Source organism: Gigantopelta aegis, chromosome 2 (assembly GCF_016097555.1).
Source record: "Gigantopelta aegis isolate Gae_Host chromosome 2, Gae_host_genome, whole genome shotgun sequence".
Taxonomy (NCBI): domain Eukaryota; kingdom Metazoa; phylum Mollusca; class Gastropoda; order Neomphalida; family Peltospiridae; genus Gigantopelta; species Gigantopelta aegis.
In genome coordinates, this window is record NC_054700.1 from 17,393,867 (window position 1) to 17,414,294 (window position 20,428).

General features: G+C 37.7%; 1 protein-coding gene across 1 annotated transcript; it reads right to left on the reverse strand.

Moving 5' to 3' along the window:
- Positions 1–1,895: 1,895 nt before the first annotated feature.
- On the reverse strand, positions 1,896–19,924 carry LOC121382249. The gene is made up of 8 exons (XM_041511785.1): positions 19,875–19,924; positions 16,000–16,081; positions 11,564–11,711; positions 8,084–8,455; positions 7,479–7,658; positions 6,033–6,650; positions 5,290–5,405; positions 1,896–4,704 (listed from the first exon to the last, which is right to left on the reverse strand). The coding sequence occupies exons 2-8, from the start codon at positions 16,066–16,068 to the stop codon at positions 2,305–2,307; spliced, it is 3,903 nt and encodes a 1,300-aa protein (XP_041367719.1). The 5' UTR covers positions 16,069–16,081; positions 19,875–19,924; the 3' UTR covers positions 1,896–2,304.
- Positions 19,925–20,428: the final 504 nt, after the last annotated feature.

Here is a 20,428-nt window from a genome sequence, read left to right on the forward strand (position 1 = left end):
ACTAGAGCACATTTATTTATTTATTTATCATGGACATATTTCTTATCTCCTAAGTTCAAGGACCATAACTCTATGTGAAAAGCTGAGTAAATTACCATGAAAGTCAAACTTGGTATGTAACAGTTTATGATAAATATATATAAATGTTTTCAGCTCAGTATCTTGAAGCATTATGAAAAAACATAAGAAAAACTATATGTGGGACAGACAGACAGACAGACGGACGAAACATACGAAACATATAGTCCTCTCCTGTTGGGCCAGTAGGAGACTAATAATGAAAGTTAAAGTTTGTTTCATTTAACGACATCACAGTAACACATTCATTTATTAAACATCGACTATTGGATGTCAAACATTTGGTAATTTTGACATAAAGTCTTAGAGAGGAAACCCGCCACATTTTTCCATTAACAGCAAGGGATCTTTTATATGCATCATCCCAAAGACAGGATAGCACATACCATGGCTTTTGATATACCAGTCACGGTGCACTGGCTGGAATGAAAAATAGTCCAATGGGCCCACTGATGGGGATTGATCCTACACGGGGTGTGCATCAGACGAGCATTCTACCACTGGGCTACATCCCACCCCAAACTTTCACAGAAATTACCAAGTGCATTGGTACATGTGGGATATATTGTAATTAATATTATTTTATTTTTTGAATCATGCTATATCAGAAGAGCCAGCACTGGTGTAGAAAGCGAGTTGAGGGGGGGGGGGGGGGTATCTGGGGCAAGGGGGCATGTGCCCCCACTTTTTTTAATCCAGTAGCAGCAGCGATGGTTTGTATATATATATATATATATATATATATATGTGTGTGTGTGTGTGTGTGTGTTTGTGTGTGTGTGCCTCCACTTTTTGTCAACTTCCTATACCACTGGCCAGTAATACAGTGCATCATTATCAATAAACCGTTTTAATAATAAAGATAAAGACTAAAATACTGTAATTTGAAATACTTGAGGTTCCTTCTGCCTGTATATAGTTTAGAAGAAACAAAAATCATTCAACAGATGAATCTGTCAGATGTAGCAGTGTTTGACTGGATCATATGTCCCCATGTAGCAGTGTTTGACTGGATCATATGTCCCCATGTACTAGAGACCAATTTCACAAAACATTGTATGCCTAGTTTAATTTGAATGTAAATTATATCCACAACTAAACGACAATTCATTTTACTGCTAATAGAAACTAAATATAGTTTAAAGTATACATATTTCATCTTCTTTCGTCCTTTAATACCATGCACTGATTTGGAGAAATATTTTAGGATCTGACCAGAATCATAAACATGATTTAATTATAGATATTTTGGGATTCCTTTTCATAATCTTACGCTTCTGACCCAAAATCTGGGATTTGAAGAAGGAAATTGTTTATTTAATGACGCACTCAACACATTTTATTTACGGTTATATGGCGTCGGACATATGGTTAAGGACCACACAGATATTGAAGGAGGAAACCCGCTGTAGCCACTGCATGAGCTACTCTTTTCGATTAGCAGCAAGGGATCTTTTATATGCACCATCCCATAGCCAGGATAACACATACCACGGCCGTTGATGTACCAGTCGTGGTGCACTGGCTGGAGCGAGAAATAGGGATTTAAAGAAGCGCAGGATAATGTTAAATTCGCAGCCTGCTTACAAAGCTTCATCTTCCGTAATAATAAAATTATATGCCAAAAGTAGATAACCAACACAAGTAAATGTATGACAGGTGTAACTGCTACTCGTAAACAGGAACTTAAGATGGTTTGTGAAATTGGCTCCAGGTTCGAGCTGTCAGCTTAATAGTTCACACATAATTTAGCTGTTCGTACACCACTATCAAACATTACTGTTATATTGTAATAAATATATAATTTGAAACATTCCTTCATTTTAAAAATATTTTATGGGAAGTAAGTACCGGTAAACAACCTCACAATACCACTGAAGTGAGTGGCCACAAAATAAAGCATGCATTATGATTGATTTTAATGAGAAGCCAGTGTCAATTTAAAATATACTCCTATAACATGATTAACACTTAAATGTTCAACCAAAATGTTTTTCACCAAAATTGGAACGGTTATGTACTAAAAAAAAATTAATTTGAAGCTAGCATATAAAAAATAATATTTTCCAACTTCAGTCTTTAACAATCGAAAATATCATACCCCAAAAACATGATCAACACTTAAATGTTCTATCATGATGAATTTAGTCATGATTGGAATGGTTGTGCACTCAAAATTACAAATTGAAGCCAGCATATAAAAATAATATTTTCCAACTTCAGTCCTTAGCTGTCGAAATTAAAATTATTCTTTTTCGTGCGATACTCAGATCTTTCGAAATACCAGTTCTCGGGCGCGGAGCGGCGAAAGTCTCGGTCATCTGCCCGAGAGAATAGCCATTCTGATTTTGGATCAATATACGCTGTACGAAACTCCTGATCTACTGGTTTAGCGAACGTTTTCTGTGAGGCTTGCGATGTGCTGCTACGTTTAATTTTCCTGTCGGCCGCCCTGTCAAACATCCAGTCAGATTTGTGCTCATCTTCGAGCTGTGCCAGTCGGTGTTTACCCAGCTCCAGATACCAGTCTTGTTGCTCTTCCCACCAGAATGTCTTGTTATGCTTCTTACAGCCATCCTTGGGCAGATTCCAAAAGATTGTATCCTCAAAGTGTTCCATATTCTCCACATGATCATAAAGACTTTCAGGGTCATCTCCTTCCGAGAACTCAGATCTGTGGTGGTAGTCATGGTGTTGAGGATTTTCCTTGGGATCCTCAAGGTGTTCCATAGTCTTGACATCATCATGAAGACTTGCAGGGTCATAATGTTCTTCCCAGAATTCAGATTCATGGTAGTAGTGATGGTGATGAGGATTTCCCTCGTGGTGGTGATGTCTCTTGTTGCCATGCTTGTAGTGATGCTCGTGTTTGAATTTATGCCTATTGTCATGGTGATATGGTCGTCTTTCATGATACTCAGTGTTATCTTCCTGGTGGTATTTGGGCTGATGCTGACTGGTGTCATGGTGTTTATTCTGATTTTTCTCATTACAATTTCTGGACATTTTCTTATTCCCTTGACCACATCTCTGAGACCGTTTTCCTCCTCTGTGATTCTTTTGGGATCCACGTTGAAAACTTGATGGTTCCCAGTCTAACTGCCAATCCTTCAAACAATGTCCACATCCTCTCAGGTTTCTCTTAATGCCATCCCGTCTGTCGGCCCACCACTCACTCTGGCAGATAAACCACGCCCTGTTAGTGTCGCTCAGCCACTTGTCCACATCCCACATCCTGGCAAACCTGCTGAACATGGCACACATCTTGCTGATGTCACCGGAACTCATACGGCTGTGTTTCTTTACAGTAATCCTGTCCATCTTCTTGACTATTTTTACAAACGCCTTCATCATGTACCTCTCATCTCTGAGCTCCTCCCTTCCAGTCCTCTCATCCCATTCATTTCGAAAGTTTTCATCATTCATGTGCTCAGATGATGTCTTAGAATTATCGCCATCATTTTTCTTTCCGAATGGTTTCTCCATTTTAGACTGGGTCTTCTTCTGCCATCTTTCATCGTGGTTAGAATGTCTCTTGAACCATCTGGAAGCCTTTTTCTCGATCTTGTCTTTGAACTTCCTTCCCATATCTGCAACCTTCTTAGACATTTTGTTAGCAGCTTCGACAAACGATGGCTCGTACTTCTTCCAGAATGACTCGGACAGATTTTTCACATGTACCCAGGTGTCCTGAATCTGTCTGCTGACATTCACTACCGAGTTCCTGGTCTTGTTAAGGACCTCACTTACAGTATTTATCCAGTGCCTTTTATTAGAGCTTGTGTCAGGCTTTTCATCATCATCATCATCATCATCATCATCATCATCATGCTCACCATGGTAACCAGTCTCTGGCTCCGACTCTTCTTCAAAGATGGATTTTTTCACACTTTCAAAGTTCTGCTTCACCTCACTGAACAAAATGTCCTTCATATCTTTCACACTGTCTGCCACCGAGTGACTCACATTGTGTAGAGCTGACAGTAAGGCTGTTACATTTATGTACTGGTTCACGGAGCTGTTCAGCTGCTTGCAAAGAGTAATGCAGCTGTGAGCATCAACCTTGGAGTTGTTTTTCTTTTCGGCTTCGTAAAGATGGCGCCACTTCTCTGATTCAGCTCGTTCATTTTTCAGATCAGCAGTCAGTTGGTTGATGACTTTGTTTTCAGCGGATGAATCTGTCGATTCAGATTCTGTGAATGTACTGGCTGAATTTGAATTGTACGTGTGTTGAACAATTTCGTCTCCAAGATCTTCATACTCAAATTTCAGTTGATTGACTTCATTTTTCAAACCCACCAAGACATCTTCTCTATGGCTGTGCGGAGCATCTGCTTTCTCCTTTTCATAACCTGGATGTGATCCATGTCTGAATTTTTCAATTTCCACTTTCAGATCCGAATTTTCCTTTTCCAGCAAATTCTTCTTGTCGATAAGTTGCAGCAACTTGTGATGTTCATCCTCCCATCTCTGCTGATGAGTAACAGCTGCCTGTAACTTGGCACTGTTGCTCTCTGCATCCTGTAACCGAGACTTTAGTTCTTCTTTCGCTTTTTGTAGCACTGCCACAGTACTTTCTGCAAATTGCAGCTCAGATTTCAACATCAGATTATCCTCTTGTCTTTCCTACAAATAATAAAAGTAATACTGTTTATTAATAACATAGTTTTCCCAGGACCCCATTTCACGAAATAAGCTTAGTACTTCTAAAATCATTAATACCTACTATTGCTAGCTTAACGTTTTCTTACAATCACAGTAGAATGCTGTAGTTGTAATGTAAAGAAGGAAGGTAATATTTTATTTAACAATGCATTCAACACATTTTATTTACAGTTATATGGCGTCGGACATATGGTTAAAGACCACAGGGGAAATCTGCTGTCGCCACTTCATGGGCTGCTCTTTTCGATTAGCAGCAAGGGATCTTTTATATGCACCATCCCACCGACAGGATAGTATATACCAAGGCCTTTGTTAAACGAGTTGTGGAGCACTGGCAGGAACGCGAAATAGCCCAAAGGGGCCCACTGACAGGAATCGATCCTAGATCAGTCGCACATCAAGCGAGCGCTGTACCACTGAGCTACGTCCCGCCCCCGGAATGTAAAGAAGGTGGGTAGCAGTTATTTTTTAGTTTGTACATCATTGCTTAATGACACCTTGGCTAGCACTAATAAAAACGTCAGCTATTAGGACTCAAAAACATACCTGTTGTTCCCGACGAAGTTGCAAATTGTCATGATGCAGCCGTGCTAGTTTGTGTTGTAGTTCATTTTCCTTCGCTTGTTGGCCGGCAATCCAGGTGTTGTGAATACACAAAGATCCTTTTAAAATAAAATAAAAATAAAAAGCTTTAATAACAAGCATAAAAATTCTGAGGAAGGAAGGAAATGTTTTCTTTAATGACGCACTCAACATATTTCATTTACGGTGATATGGTGTCGGACATATGGTGTCGGACCACACAGATATTGAGGGAGGAAACCCGCTGTCACCACTTCAATTAATAGTAGTAGTCTAAAGGTTAACTTGGTAGAAAGAAATGTTTTATTTAACGATGCACTCAACACATTTTAGTTACGGTTATATGGCGTCAGACATATGGTTAAGGACCACACAGATTTTGAGAGGAAACCCGCTGTCGCCACTACATGGGCTACTCTTTCCGATTAGCAGCAAGGGATCTTTTATTTGCGCTTCCCACAGGCAGGATAGCACAAACCATGGCCTTTGTTGAACCAGTTATGGATCACTGGTCGGTGCAAGTGGTTTACCATTGAGCCTTGCGGAGCACTCACTCAGGGTTTGGAGTCGGTATCTGGATTAAAAATCCCATGCCTCAACTGGGATCTCAACCCATTACCTACCAGCCTGTAGACCAATGGCCTAACCACGATGTCACCGAGGCCAGTTTTAACTTGGTCGAGACAATGTTTAATTGTTATACCCACCAATAGTATGGCCAATGGCAAAGGCAACGGTGACCAAGACAATCAACAGACCAACACCATTCAGAGTCCAGCTGTTGTCACGGCGTGGTCTCTGGATGTCCGGTTGACCCACATGTCCAGCAGTGAGCGGCACGTCACCAAGGTCATTCATCGAGGACTGGTCTGTGTCATAGTATGTTACAGCAGCAGCAGCGGTCCTAACATCACTCTGGCTCTGAGCATCTTCAATACAGTTGTTAATCTGGTCAGGACTGACAGCAGACTCTGTTGTATCTCTGTCTGCTTCAACGAGTTCCTTATCAGAGTTGTTAATCTGGTCAGGGCTGACAGCAGACTCTGTTGTATCTCTGTCTGGTTCATCAAATTCCTTATCAGAGTTGTTAATCTGGTCAGGGCTGACAGCAGACTCTGTTGTATCTCTGTCTGGTTCATCGAGTTCCTTATCAGAGTTGTTAATCTGGTCAGGGCTGCCAGCAGACTCTGTTGTATCTCTGTCTGGTTCATCGAGTTCCTTATCAGAGTTGTTAATCTGGTCAGGGCTGACAGCAGATTCTGTTGTATCTCTGTCTGGTTCATCAAGTTCCTTATCAGAGTCGGGGTGAACAACAGGTTCTTGTCCTATGAAACACAAATAGATGGATGTATAGATGGATGGATGGATGGATGGACGGACAGATGGACAGATGGATGGATGGATGGACACAGAGAGATCATGGACAGGCTGTATCAGACTTACTTCATCAGGTTCATTATCCACATCAGGGTGAATGATAGGCTCAAATGCTCAAGATTGTCCTACGAAACAAATGGATGGATGGATGGATGGAAGGATGGATGGAGGGACACATGGATGAACACAGAGAGATCATGGACAGACTGTATCAGAGACTTACTTCATCAGGTTCATTATCCACATCAGGGCGAATGATAGGCTCAAGATTGTCCTACGAAACAAATGGATAGATGGATGGATGGGTGGGTGGATGGACGGACGGACGGACGGACGGACAGATGGATGGATGGACACAGAGAGATCATGGACAGGCTGTATCAGAGACTTACTTCATCAGGTTCATTATCCACATCAGGGCGAATAATAGGCTCAACATTGTCCTATGAAACAAATAGATGGATGGATGGATGGATGGACAGACGGATGGATGGATGGACACAGAGAGATCATGGACAGGCTGTATCAGAGACTTACTTCATCAGGTTCATTATCCACATCAGGGCAAATGACAGGCTCAAGATCGTCCTACGAAACACAAATGGATGGATGGATGGATGGATGGATGGACAGACAGACAGAGCGAGAGATGGATGGATAGGATGTGGCTGTTTGTAATGGTTGTGTGAAATGGGGTTTCCCATCCCTGTATCATTATCATCATCGACATCCCTATCATCACTACCACTCCCATTACATGACGGCACAGCACGTACCTTCCTCCTGAGGCATGAATCTGAAGCAGCAGCTGACCGAGGATTGCGATTTCTCCATCGGCTCCGAGATACACTCAGCTGGTGCCGCACAGTGTCCCAACTGCTCTTCTGACTGCAGCGGGTCATCCCCATACAAACTATCTTCCGACGAACTCTGGTCCAACTGAACGAAATCAGAATCTGAAAAATAGAAAATAGTGGGGGGGTTATATACTCATTCAAGTTCAGGTCCAGGGAGTAGGAACTGGACTTGTGCAACCTCTCAAAAAAAAAAAAAAAAATCCAAAACATCTAACAACTTTCAAGTGCCCTGACACATATTATTACATTATTATCACGATCATGATGGAATAGTTAATTCAAAACCATAGTATTTTGGTGTGAAAATAGAAAAACATATGATATATATATCCACTTCCATCATCCATGATGCAGCTGCCTAAAATAAATTCAATTTAATGAGAATCATTATTAACACTGATATTTTGATTTTCAAATTAGCTTTGGCAATGAAATCATCATTATGAAATGTCATTGTGGAATTCAACTTTCATTTGCATTTGGCAGTTCGGTAAAAAAATAGCAGCTTAAACTCTTCACCATACCTGAATCACTAGACAGGTCTATCGTGTTGGACAGCTGTATAACAGCGATGGTCTGCATCATGGGGAGTGAACTCGACTGTGCTGCCATGTGTTCCTGCAATCTCAGACTCTCGGGGCTGTCTGGCTCGAAGCAAACTGGTCCACCTGAATCTCTGACCTGCTCAGGATCTAAGGCATGAGATTGAGAACTCCCCTGAAGAGCACCCACTTCCCCATCTTCCTGGAAACCCAGATCAGTAGTGCTGAAAGCAGCATCTGATGATGATGAGCTGCCAGTGGAAGACATTTCTTCTTCAATGCTGCCGCTAATACTTTCTACAAGCACGGCAGGAAGGTTTTGCATAGAAGAGGCAGTTGATTCCGTTTCAAAACCTGAAAAAGCATGATATATGCAATAGATAGCATATGGGACAGAACGTAGCCCAGTGGTAAAGAGCTCGCCAGATACACGGTAGCTCTAGGATTGATACCCATCAGTGGGCCCATTGAGCTATTTCTCATTCAAGCCAGTGCAGCATGACTGATATACCAAAGGTCATGCATGGTATGTGCTATCCTGTCTGAGTTTGAGATGGATGTTGAGGAGGCTATACAATATGCTGTGCAGCAGTTCCAGTCCCAGGTTCGTGTTGGAGACCAAACATTCTTCTTTGTTCTTTGTTCCAGGGGCAGGATATAGCCCAGTGGTTAAGTGCCCGCTTGATGCGCGGTTGGTCAGGGATTAATCCCCGTTGGTGGGTTCACTGTGCTATTTCTTGCTCCATCTAGTGCACCACGACTGGTATATCAAAGGCCATAGTACATGCTATTCTGTCTGTGGGATAATGCACACAAAAGATCCTTTGCTACTAATGGAGAAATATGGCTGGTTTTCTCTCTGTATGTCAGAATTACCAAATGTCTGACATCCAATAGCTGATGATTAATAAATCAATGTGCTCTAGTGGTGTCATTAAACAAAGCAAACTTTAACTTTAGATAGCAAAGATTTAAATAAAGTTATCTAACAGTAAACAAGTGGAGATAAATTTGAGATTGTATTCTCTCTATAAAGTTCACACAATCTATTCAAAAAAATTTATGGACACAGGTTAGACTTCTGAAAAATTCAGCTTCTTACTAAATTTTGACATATTTTCATTGCAAAACTTTAGAGTTTAGACTCAAATCTATTATGATGTTGCATGTATAGTTTATATGGCATTGCATTGACGTTAAAATCTCAAGCTCTGTTAGAATCTCGAGTCTTAGACTGTAAAGTTTTTATAAGCATGGGCCACATATTTTGCTGTTAGACCATATTAAATTTTACACAAAGAACTAAAATGAACTTTAAAAATGTTTCAATTGTAGAATATATTTAAGGATTGTCTGTCATTTTGCTTTACGTTCATTGGGGTATGGGAAAAAACCCATCCACAAAGTGTATGAACAGGCAAAGCCGTTCACACATAACCTTGAGGTGTTTTTTGTTTTGTTCATACCTAGATGAACGTAAAAAATAAATAACAGACAATACTTATAACTAAATTTGAAACATACTTTATACTAATAATAATGCTAAAAGTTCATATTTTATTTTGAATTATATTTTGGCTCGATATGACAAATTACCAACATAAAGTGATGTCATGGTGTTATTTTTATTACCCATATGGTTAAAAATATCTTAGTACATATCAAAGTGATACGTCCCACTAGAACGCCAGGTGGGATGTAACAGTTTTGATGTCACACAACCTTACAGCAACGTCAACGAAACAAGATGAGTGATATAAATTAAGATCGATTATGGGTAATAAATAGGATACTAAACTCACTACCATTTCAGGGCACAATATTTCACACGAACCGCCGTTCTGTTCGCGTGTCGGTTATGCAAAATTAAATTTACGCGAACCGCATACTGGTTACGTCATGACCTGTAAACGTTCAGAAATTAAAACTTGCAAATTTCACGATTACAGGACGTTTACTCATGCAGACATACTACTAGTATTTTGACAAATGTTTTAGGCTGAATTTTAGATACTTGATGCGCAGCAAATCAGTAAACAACGTTACATTTCAACAGTCATAATTTGCAACCAGTTTAAAGTAAATGTTTAGTATAGAGTAGAGCCAAAAGTTTTAAAGAAATGTGCTCAGACTGCTGGGGACAACTAAATTATCTGCTGCTATTTTATCTCTAAAGGAATATATGTAGATGTAATATTGGATTGCCTAAAATTTTACATATGTTAAAAACAGTTTTAACGTAAACAGGAATCCAAAAGTGTCACAAAAAATGAAATATACTAACATCGCATAATGAGCTTTAAAAAACCAAAACATTTGGAACGTCACTATAGCATAGAAGTACCATCGATAAAGTGAAACTAGCATAGCCACCGTAAAAAGGAATCCCTCCAAATGATTATGTATATATTTCGAAGGCGTAGCGCCCATTACGCACAGTACGCATGTGCATAATGCAAAAACAAAATCCGGGAATAGGTCGAGGCCGTCTGTAATTGTTCTATAAAATATCTTCGAAAAATTGACTCGAAAACAAAGATTACAAAAAAAAAAAAAAAAAAAAAAAAAAAAGCCTCCGAAAAGGCTCTGATTGCATCTACAGGCGTCCTGAGTTCCAAACTTTTCACAGGGGGAGGCCCACCGAATATCCCTGCTCGGGCACGCCTTTGGCGTGCGTAATGCCAAGACAATTTCTGGCTACGCCCCTGTATTTTGTTTCAGTACTGGGGCTGATATTCAGTTCTTTTATAATATTGTAAACTTTGGCAAGCATTAAAGACTTTTTTTTTCTTTTCTTTTTGTAAAATGTTTTCTTTAGTATTTGTTTTAACTTTATGTTTCAGCTAAAAACTATGTATTTAAAATATAATTTCAATGTAATTTTGAGGTAACCGATCAGGTAACCCACGGGTTACGCAAATATAATTCACGTAAACGAACAATTGGTTACCTAGGTAAAAACCACGTGAACCGACATCCGGTTCCCTCAGATTTCAAAAGATTGTTCCCTGCATTTCATATCATGTTTATGTCCCTCGTGAAAAAAAAATTCATTGTCACTCGCTAATGCTCGTGACAACTGAAAATTATTTCACTCGGGACTTAAAACATGATACGAAATTGAAGTTCGTTTAATATCCTATAATTATGTTCATCAAGAAATGAACAAACTCTCATTTCTACGGCTGGACCAATGGGATGATGTTAAATTGCAACCCTTGCAACTGCCCATGGCAATCGGCAATGCTGTGGAGATTGCCATGGCAATCGGCAATGCTGTGGAGATTGCCATGGAGTTAATAATTGTCCACAGCACATTTTTCCTTTGGACTATATTCAGGGTTTTTTCAATGGCAATTGTGGGTTTTTTGCCGTGGACATTTCCTTAATTGCGGGGGATAAAACTGTAATGAATGTAATGGAAATTTTATTATTTTAATTATCAAAATTAATTATTTTTACCTGAGCCAGGTGTGTTGTGTTCTTTTCCATCCTCTGCAATGTCTTGTCGTTTTCCATCCTCTACAATGTTGTGTCCATGCTTATAATACACAGAATCTGGCGACAGTTTCAACAAATCATCACAACTGTTTGTCTCCTTCTCCATCGTCTGTTTCATAATAAAATGAATACAATAATGTACTGTATTTACTGGTAGGTTATATATATATATAGTACAGTGACACCCCTCTAAATAGGACACCCATGGGACCAAGTAAAAAGGTCAGTTTTAAGAGATGTCCAGTTTACAGATGTTCTGTTCTACTAATATTGAAAATAGGACCATGAAAGGCATCCAGTTTTGAGGGAATTCTGGTTTACAGAGGGTCCAGTTTACAGGGGTTTCACTGTATATGTATGTACACATATAGATAGATAGATTTTTTAAATTTCAAATCAGTGATCCATAGAACATATTTAAACATATTACATAATATACAGTAGCTTGTGCCAGCAATTTACACATACAGATTTGACGTACACATTTGTACACCGCAGGTGGGCAAGTAGGTCGTTTGAGGTTGTTTCGATTCTGCGAATATGCTGTTGAGCGAAGTAAAGCACCAAAGCTTTTTAATCGATTACTGACAAACATTTTGCTGGCACTGTATGCTCATCCATCATCCATCAGTATACATTATTATAACATATACAGTCTTTGGCAAATAAAATTATATATATATATATATATATATATATATATATATATATATATATATAAATTTTCTTTGCATCTGTACACTTTACGGCAATCTGATTTGTCCAGATGTGCTTACTTTTTTTCGTTCATATCTTGATGAACTGAACAAATTTAAGCCACACCTACTACTAACCCCCCCCCCCCCACTGACTCGCACTACTTTTGTGCAACAAGCTGGATTATTCAGGCAACCATATTTAGATATTTTGAAGAAAACACACTTGAAAGCTACAAAAAATAGTGTATATGATAAATTAATGGAAAATACTAAAGCAGAGTAGACATGTAGGTCTATACGCATTGATTTAAAAAAAAAAAAAAAAAACCTTCACTAATCATGAATAGAGACTCCGTCAGTGGCCAAAGAAATCATGTAGGAAACTTCACTCCTGTAACTTACTTGTAAGGATGTTCTACAACTGTTGGCGAAAATTAAACGGTTCCACCAACAGCATAAATGTTAGACACTTTCCCTTCATTCAATTTCATAAAATATAAACTAAACACGAATAGGACCATTCCTTCTAATATAACGAAATGATCTGTAAATGCACAGCACCTAGATGAAATGGCGTCACTTGTCAAAATTACGTCATTTACAAAAAATCACCAGATTCAAATAATAGTGAATGAATGTTTGCATTCTTACACGACATAAGTATCAATGAAGTTTACACCAACAATACTACAGGTGTATTTAAAGCTAAACAAAATAAATTCAGCTATATATTGTTAAAGTATGCATATAAATTTAATTGTAAAATTTGACCGCAATTATTTTTTGGTTCATGCTAGTATGAACCGAAAAAACGATGTGCACACTTTTGTATGACCTGCGTAGCGGGGTCATACAGTGTGCACATAATTTTTTTTGGTTCATACTTGCATGAACCCAAAAATAATTGCAGTCAATTCTTAAATATATATATATACATAACGTCCTACAAACATATTTTGTATTTCTGACATTGGCTGACTTTATATGTTAAATATTACCAATATTACTCCCACCTTGCCCAACTGGACATGTTTGTAGAAAGCAGGGTAACTCAGGGTTCATGCTGGCCATTGCCAAATTAGCTAATTGCTCATTTGTATACAAAGTGGTTAGAGCAGTCAGTCTTTGGCAAATAAAATGTTTTTTAAATTAACCACATTTTAATCATCTTCAATGAAATACACTACATACTGGAAAACTGGCTAAACCAAAAAACATTTCATTTTAACATAAGTGTATAGAAACAGGGGGCAACACCCCCCTAGTGCTGGAGCAAAACCTCAAATTCATGCAAAAATTAAACAGATATTCGGGCAAAATGTGCTAACCTGAGACCTTTTCACCATGTATTTCCAGCATTCTACCCTCAAAATTAGTTGTAATCCATGTAAAAATGTGTAGTGATTCGTTTGCAACCCTATATAGCAGTTTCGCAGTAACACTCAGGGCTCGAACTTAACCAAGGCAATTGCTGTCATTGAGATATAAATTGCCGTAGGTCAGGAACATCACCAACGGCACTTTTGTGCCGTGGGTAATGCTCCTCAATGATGGCAAAATGTTTACACCTGGTGTACATTAGCTGCCAGTAAATAACATTAATACATTTAAAATATGTCTACATACAGCAAAATAATCTTTCAGTCATATTTATTTTCTGCAAAAGTCTTCTTCTTTTTTAAATTGCCATATTGGTGGGCCATTTCACTCATGGCAATTTTATTTTTAAACTGCCGTGGGAGACAAATTCTTACGTTCAAGTCCTGAACGCAAATATGTAAAAATGTAGTTATCAAGATTCAGGCATTTTTGTTTAATGCGGCCAAAAGCCAGCCTGCCCCCCCCCCCCCCCTACAATAATGGGAGCCCGTACGCCTATGCAGTGTGAGATCTGAGGGTTTGACAAATTGACTCGTTATCGGTCCTGGCTAGTGAATGTTTTATCTGGGCTAGTGAATATATTCACCTGTATTACTGTAATACATATGGCACTAGCCAAAGTTTCTGTGAGGGCGAGTGAGTTTCTCAAACATTTATAAAACACTGGTAGAAAGCACTCTATATTGTATACCTATACTAGTACAGATTATATACTGTGAATTCGATAAAATAGTCAGGTGCAAATTAGAAAGAAAGAAATGTTTTATTTAACGACACTCTCAACACATTTATTTACGGTTATATGGCGTCAGACATATGGTTAAGGACCACACAGATATTGAGAGAGGAAACCCGCTGTCACCACTTCATGGGCTACTCTTTTCAATTAGCAGCAAGGGATTTTTTATATGCACCACCCCACAGACAGGGTAGTACATACCACGGCCGTAGCCCAATGGGCCCACCAATAGCGATTGATCCCAGACCGACCGCGCATCGAGCGAGCACTCTACCACTGGGCTACATCCCACCCCTTGTGCAAATTAGAAGTACAAAAACACTTGAACATGTTTTGTGGTTCTGTAATTATATTTATCTTGCAACTGTTACTTCTGGCTGATTATGATGACAGAAAAAAACAAAGGCATAAACGTATACTAGCAGATTATGACTTTTGACGTCACATGTGGTGTTTTCCCTAGCTTGTTTTAGCATGGTGCAGCACCATGCCTCAATAGTCTAGCACCATCTTGCCTCAATCAACACCATACTGCCCTGAGATTAAACAAGCCTTTTTCAGTAATTAATTCTAAAATTGCCTTTATAAAACACCCAAAAAGGTATTATTAATTAATAAAATATGCCTTTTATATCTTTTGCCATTCATTTATTAAAGCAAGCACATAACTTACATTGATGTTTATTTTAATTAATTTTTTTGTATTTTTAATGAAAATGGTGAAAATGCCCCAAAAGTGTTTGGTCTACCATGCCTTGTCTAATTGTTAGGGAAATCACTATGTCACATGCATAGCTATATAATAAAAACTGCTCATTTGACCACTAGGTCATCATACAGTGTAGCTGAAATAACAGAAATAATAGCTGGATAAAAATAATCACTATATATAGTTAATGACGTAGGATATCAGCTTTGTCCTGTTCAGATTAGCTCCACTGGTTAATTACTATTACCTGTGGATCTAACAGCACCCCGTTGGAGTTCATGTCCAGTTGACCTTTCATTCGACCAATCAAAACCTTACTTGCAAAATCATGCCAGTGATTTGAAAACATTCAGGATTATGCCGAGGGTATATGAAATGATTCGGGTGAATTACGAAGTATGCCGGAAACTAATTTCAATATAAAATTTATATAAAATTTGTTTTAAGACCAAAAACAAAAAGACAGTGATGGTATAGCCATAAAATCTGTTTATACTAGTATCCAACCCAGAGTTTATTACTGCACTTTTCCCTGTTTTTCAATGTTGAAATAGACCAACAAGTTCGCCTATTGCATAAATAGTCTCAGCTGATATTTTTAGAATTTGTATGCTCCCGAATTACGCTATAAAAGGCAAAGTGTAATTGGTCGATATTTAAATTGTTATTTATAGATGAAATGTCACCTGGACATGGGAGTCCACGCAATGCTGTTAGAGCTAATTTTAATCAGATTGGTTCAGACCGAAAGGGAAATTCCCATTCCCATTCTTAACCTCACAGGATAAAGGTGATATCCTGTGTCATTAACTAGTTATTCTATATATAACTGACAAACTTTCATATTAACAAAAAAGACAATGGAATATACCTCAATGCCGCCATCTCTCGACACCACAGACCAGTCAGACAGGCCATCCGAAGTTGAATTGTCAGACATTCCTCTACAGCATCTGAACAAGATAAATATATACTTACATGTATTACATGTATCTACAGCAATTTTAAACCGGTAACATTTGAAACAAATATAAAAAGAAAACATTATCCATTGTGAAATTTATACCCTGCCTTATTTGCCTGTCAAATGTCTGGAATATCAATGGGCGACATCTCTGTTAACATCAACAAAACCCCAGAAATATGACTGAATTATCCACTGCCTATCAAAAGTTAAAAGTGTGTTGAACGACACCAGTAGAGCACATTGATTTATTAATCATCGGCTATTGGATGTCAAACATTCGGAAATTTTGACATATTATCTTAGAGAATAAACTTGCTACATTGTTCTATTAGTAGCAAGGGATATTTTATATGCACCATCTCAGAGACAGGATAGCATATACCACAGCCTTTGATAAACCAGTTGTGTTCATGCCTATCACTACTAGTTAATAACAGAGAGCTCAAAAAGCATCTAAATTAGGCATGTAATATGGCATCACAAATTTAATACTCTACAATCTATACAATAGGATTTTCATGGTAACCGGAAATCAGGGCCAAGGCTTTTTGAGCCTGCCTATGACAATTTTTTTTAAAGTGACTTTTGCAGCAAATAAACATGACTGAAAAGTTATTTTGCTGTATAGACATATTTCAAATGTACAAATGTTATAAACTAACAAATAATGTACACAGGGCTAAAAATCCGGCTTTTTTCATGAGAATCCATGTGGATTCCCATGGAAGCAGTCCACGAGAATCCTCCGATTCTAAACATTTTAAGAGAACTTTATCAACAGTGTTAGTATATAGAATTGTGTGTCTTATGCTACTCCCTGTATATGGATTAAAAAAAAAAACCACTCTACTATTTACTGAAAAGAATAACCAATTTGTTAGTAACAGTTTATCCAATTTTAAAGCAATATATATGACAGTTTTGTTAGTTGTTGGTTCCATTTTTCTTTTTACAGTTAGTGTTTTTAGGTGTCTTAGGTGTTTTTAAGTTCAGCCAGCAAACGTTTCACCAAAGTTCGCAAACTATTTTATTGGTTCCCAATGTGGCCATTTGGTTTACCATGAACCGCACAAACCAGTTTGGCAGACGATTTTCCACTCGGTCTGGCTGAACGCAGCTCATTACTTTTCGAAGACTGCTTATTCGTAAACAGCGCATAGGATACTTTTTCCGATATATTTTGTGCATTGGTTCAATGTGTATGGATATTTCTGAAGCATATTTTTACCACCGACAAAAAGCAGGTAATTCAAGGTTAGGAACATAATATCAGCGAATTACTAGTAACATAGAAATGTTTGGTGTATTAGTAAATTTGGGAAAACTTAATTACTGTCTACTGTTATTATGTAAAAATTTAACAAACATGTTCCTTTCGGTTCTCTTCATTTGCAATTTGGTTCATAAAAATGGGCCAACCACTGCTTGGCTCCAGGCCTAACTAGTCTCGATAAACCACTATGTTTCGAACATGCACGGATTTGAATGTATGCTATGCTTTTGAAGCCAGTTTAACAGGGTTGAAAATTAACATGAAAACCATGGTCGCCAGCAGGACCAGTTGACAAAAAATCTTACTGGCCCTTCTCAAATTTAACTGGCCCTTCTCAAATTTAACTAGCCCTCCAATTTAACTGCACACCGAAAATCAAAACTAGAATTTCCTTTGTTATAATAATAACCATGTATATAGTACATTTGCGTCAAAAGGAAAACGATGAATTGACAGGTAACTTCATAATGAATAAAGTTAAAATTCATATTAAAAACATATTATTAAGTTTTAAACCCACACCAACCCAAATAACATTTTTGTAAAAAGAAATCCATTATAAATTTAAAAAATGTTTCTTTACAATTTACCATTAAATGAATAGAATAGAATAGAATGAATGAATGTTTAATGACACCCCAGCATGAAAAATGCATCAGCTATTGGGTGTCAAATTAACCATTAAATAATACAGATTAAATGTAATTTTTAATACAGGTGTAAAGAAAAATGCTAGAACAGCCAATGTATGCAGCTTCACTTGCATTGTCGCTGAAGAAATTGATAACGCAGTACAAAAAGACTGAAGCCTTAAAAGATAGAACTTCACGTTTTAGTAAATTTCTATAAGTGAAAATCCTCTTCATGACAATGCAAGAGGGATGAACTCTTCAGTAAAGGATTTCTTTGGGAGTGACTGTCCTCCTATAGACAAGGCACTAGATAACGACTGATGGAATCGTCCACTATTTTGCCATTCGACTCTGCATTGTGCAGAGATATGATCTGGTATTATGGTTTTGTCGTTCAGATTACTTTGGATTGCCTTAAAACCTGTATCAGAAAAAAAATTAACCTTTGCAGTTTTAGATATTTTTATATTATTATTTACACTGAAAACAGTTATTTCAGATGGTATGGGTTTACAATTTAATAGATTGATATGTTTTTATATGAATTTTATATTTACTGGAAAATTTCATTGTTAGTGTGAGTTAAAACTACAAGATAAATTTTGATTTTGTTCCAGAATAAAATACTAGTGACCTAATTAAATAGGATTAATTTATACCATAAAATAATGTCAAAAAGTAGGTCTACTAGATACTTATGGCATATCCAGTTCATTACAATAAGCCGACAAATTTAAAAAACAAGATTTAAGTGTCTGTAATATGTTTTGAGCTATATTTGTTTACAGCCCCAGACCAAAATCATTACTCCTGCGCTGTAAAAATATAGAACACAATAATATCTCCTGCCAGTTTGTTGTTCGCACCAGCAGAAACACGGTGTCTTGTCACATTGGTCATTCAATTCAGTTTCAGTGCGTTTCTTTTTTAACTGGTAGTACCATACTCGCCAGACTCTAAAATCGATGATCGCCCAACAGAATACCTTTATAAAATTCTTAGTCGCCCTTAGCCAATAAGGGTGAATGCTAATTTTCAACCATGGTTTAAACTGAAGCTTGATGACCTGACTATTTTTTTATTTTATTTTTTAATTCGGTAATGTTTTACTCACCGATTATTCAATTTAATAAATTTTTGGAAATATTTCAAGCAAATCCAAATAGATTCGGATGTTTTATGCTTGCGCGAATCCTGGCGCGAATCTGATTCGGAGATTCGCATGAATGTTTAGCCCTGGTACACCAGGTATATACATTTTGCCACTGTTGAAGAGCTTTACAGACTGCACATTAGTGCTGTCAGTGATGCTCTCTACCTACAGCAATTTATATCACATTTCACGCCAGAGCCGTCATTAAGTTCGAGCCCTGAAATAATGCATGGTATAAATAATAGACTGATCTTGTTATTTTTTGTTATTTGAATATTCCCTACCTATTTTTAACAGTATATTGCAATTTGGTAAAAATGTCATTTGCTTATAATCTTAGTCTACCTGTACTAACAAAGATACACAAATTAACAAGATTGCAGATATATCATATGATGATCTTCTCCATGTCTCATCTCCGATATTGTGTCTTTTAAGTTAAACCAGATCACACTCATTATGACGTCAGGGAAGGGGTAGATCGATGTGGGTGGAAGGGGGGAACTGTCAGACTAAGTACAGATAGCCTTACTGCACAACCTGAAACTACGGTTACCTACTGTACGATATGTTAATTTTGGCCTACATTATACCTCCGCTGTTCCCGTTAGAAACTACATCGTCATTGTACAACATACGAATAACAACATGCTTGTTGACCAAAAATCGAAAACAGCAATCAGAATGCACAGACGCGTTAAAGCAGAAAGCTGCAACTTACTTCTTGTCCCCTAAAACAGAACGTGACAGAAAATGTCGACACAAAGCTGTCAGAAATACCAAAACAATAACAATGCAATTGAAACAAAATATCAAGTCAGTTTCGCATCTTAAAACAAAAATCTATTGTTTAATTACAACTTAGTTTAATATTAATTATATATGTAGAGATATGTTATTTTAAATAATATTTTAGAGTTGAAAAAGGACTATTTATGACCGTAAAGTACGAATTAATGTTAATGCGAAACTATACGCACCGATAAAATTCGTCACGTCTATTTTTATTGGCCAATCATTTATACGAACAAGATGTATAGTATCCAATTAAATAAGGATTAGTATCATATCCCAAAGGCAAAGGACGTTAAATATTCAAACGTATCACCAGGGCCGTAGCTAGCGGGGGGGGGGGGGGGGGGGGGGGGGGCATTCGGAAAGCATTATAGAAACTTAAAGAAAAGGAGTTTTAGACTATTAACTACTCAGTCTCAGTTGCCCCCCCCCCCAACAAAAAATCCTAGCTACGGCCCTGATCACAGTATATATATATAT

Bases quoted from the DNA above. Each gene is read 5' to 3' on its own strand.
- LOC121382249 (XM_041511785.1), bottom strand. From the start codon at position 16,068: ATGTCTGACAATTCAACTTCGGATGGCCTGTCTGACTGGTCTGTGGTG. The intron at 6,651-7,478 runs GTACGTGCTGTG...TGTGTTTCATAG, and splicing joins ATTCATGCCTCAGGAGGAAG to GACAAGAACCTGTTGTTCAC. The intron at 4,705-5,289 runs GTATGTTTTTGA...TATTATTTGTAG, and splicing joins AACTTCGTCGGGAACAACAG to GAAAGACAAGAGGATAATCT.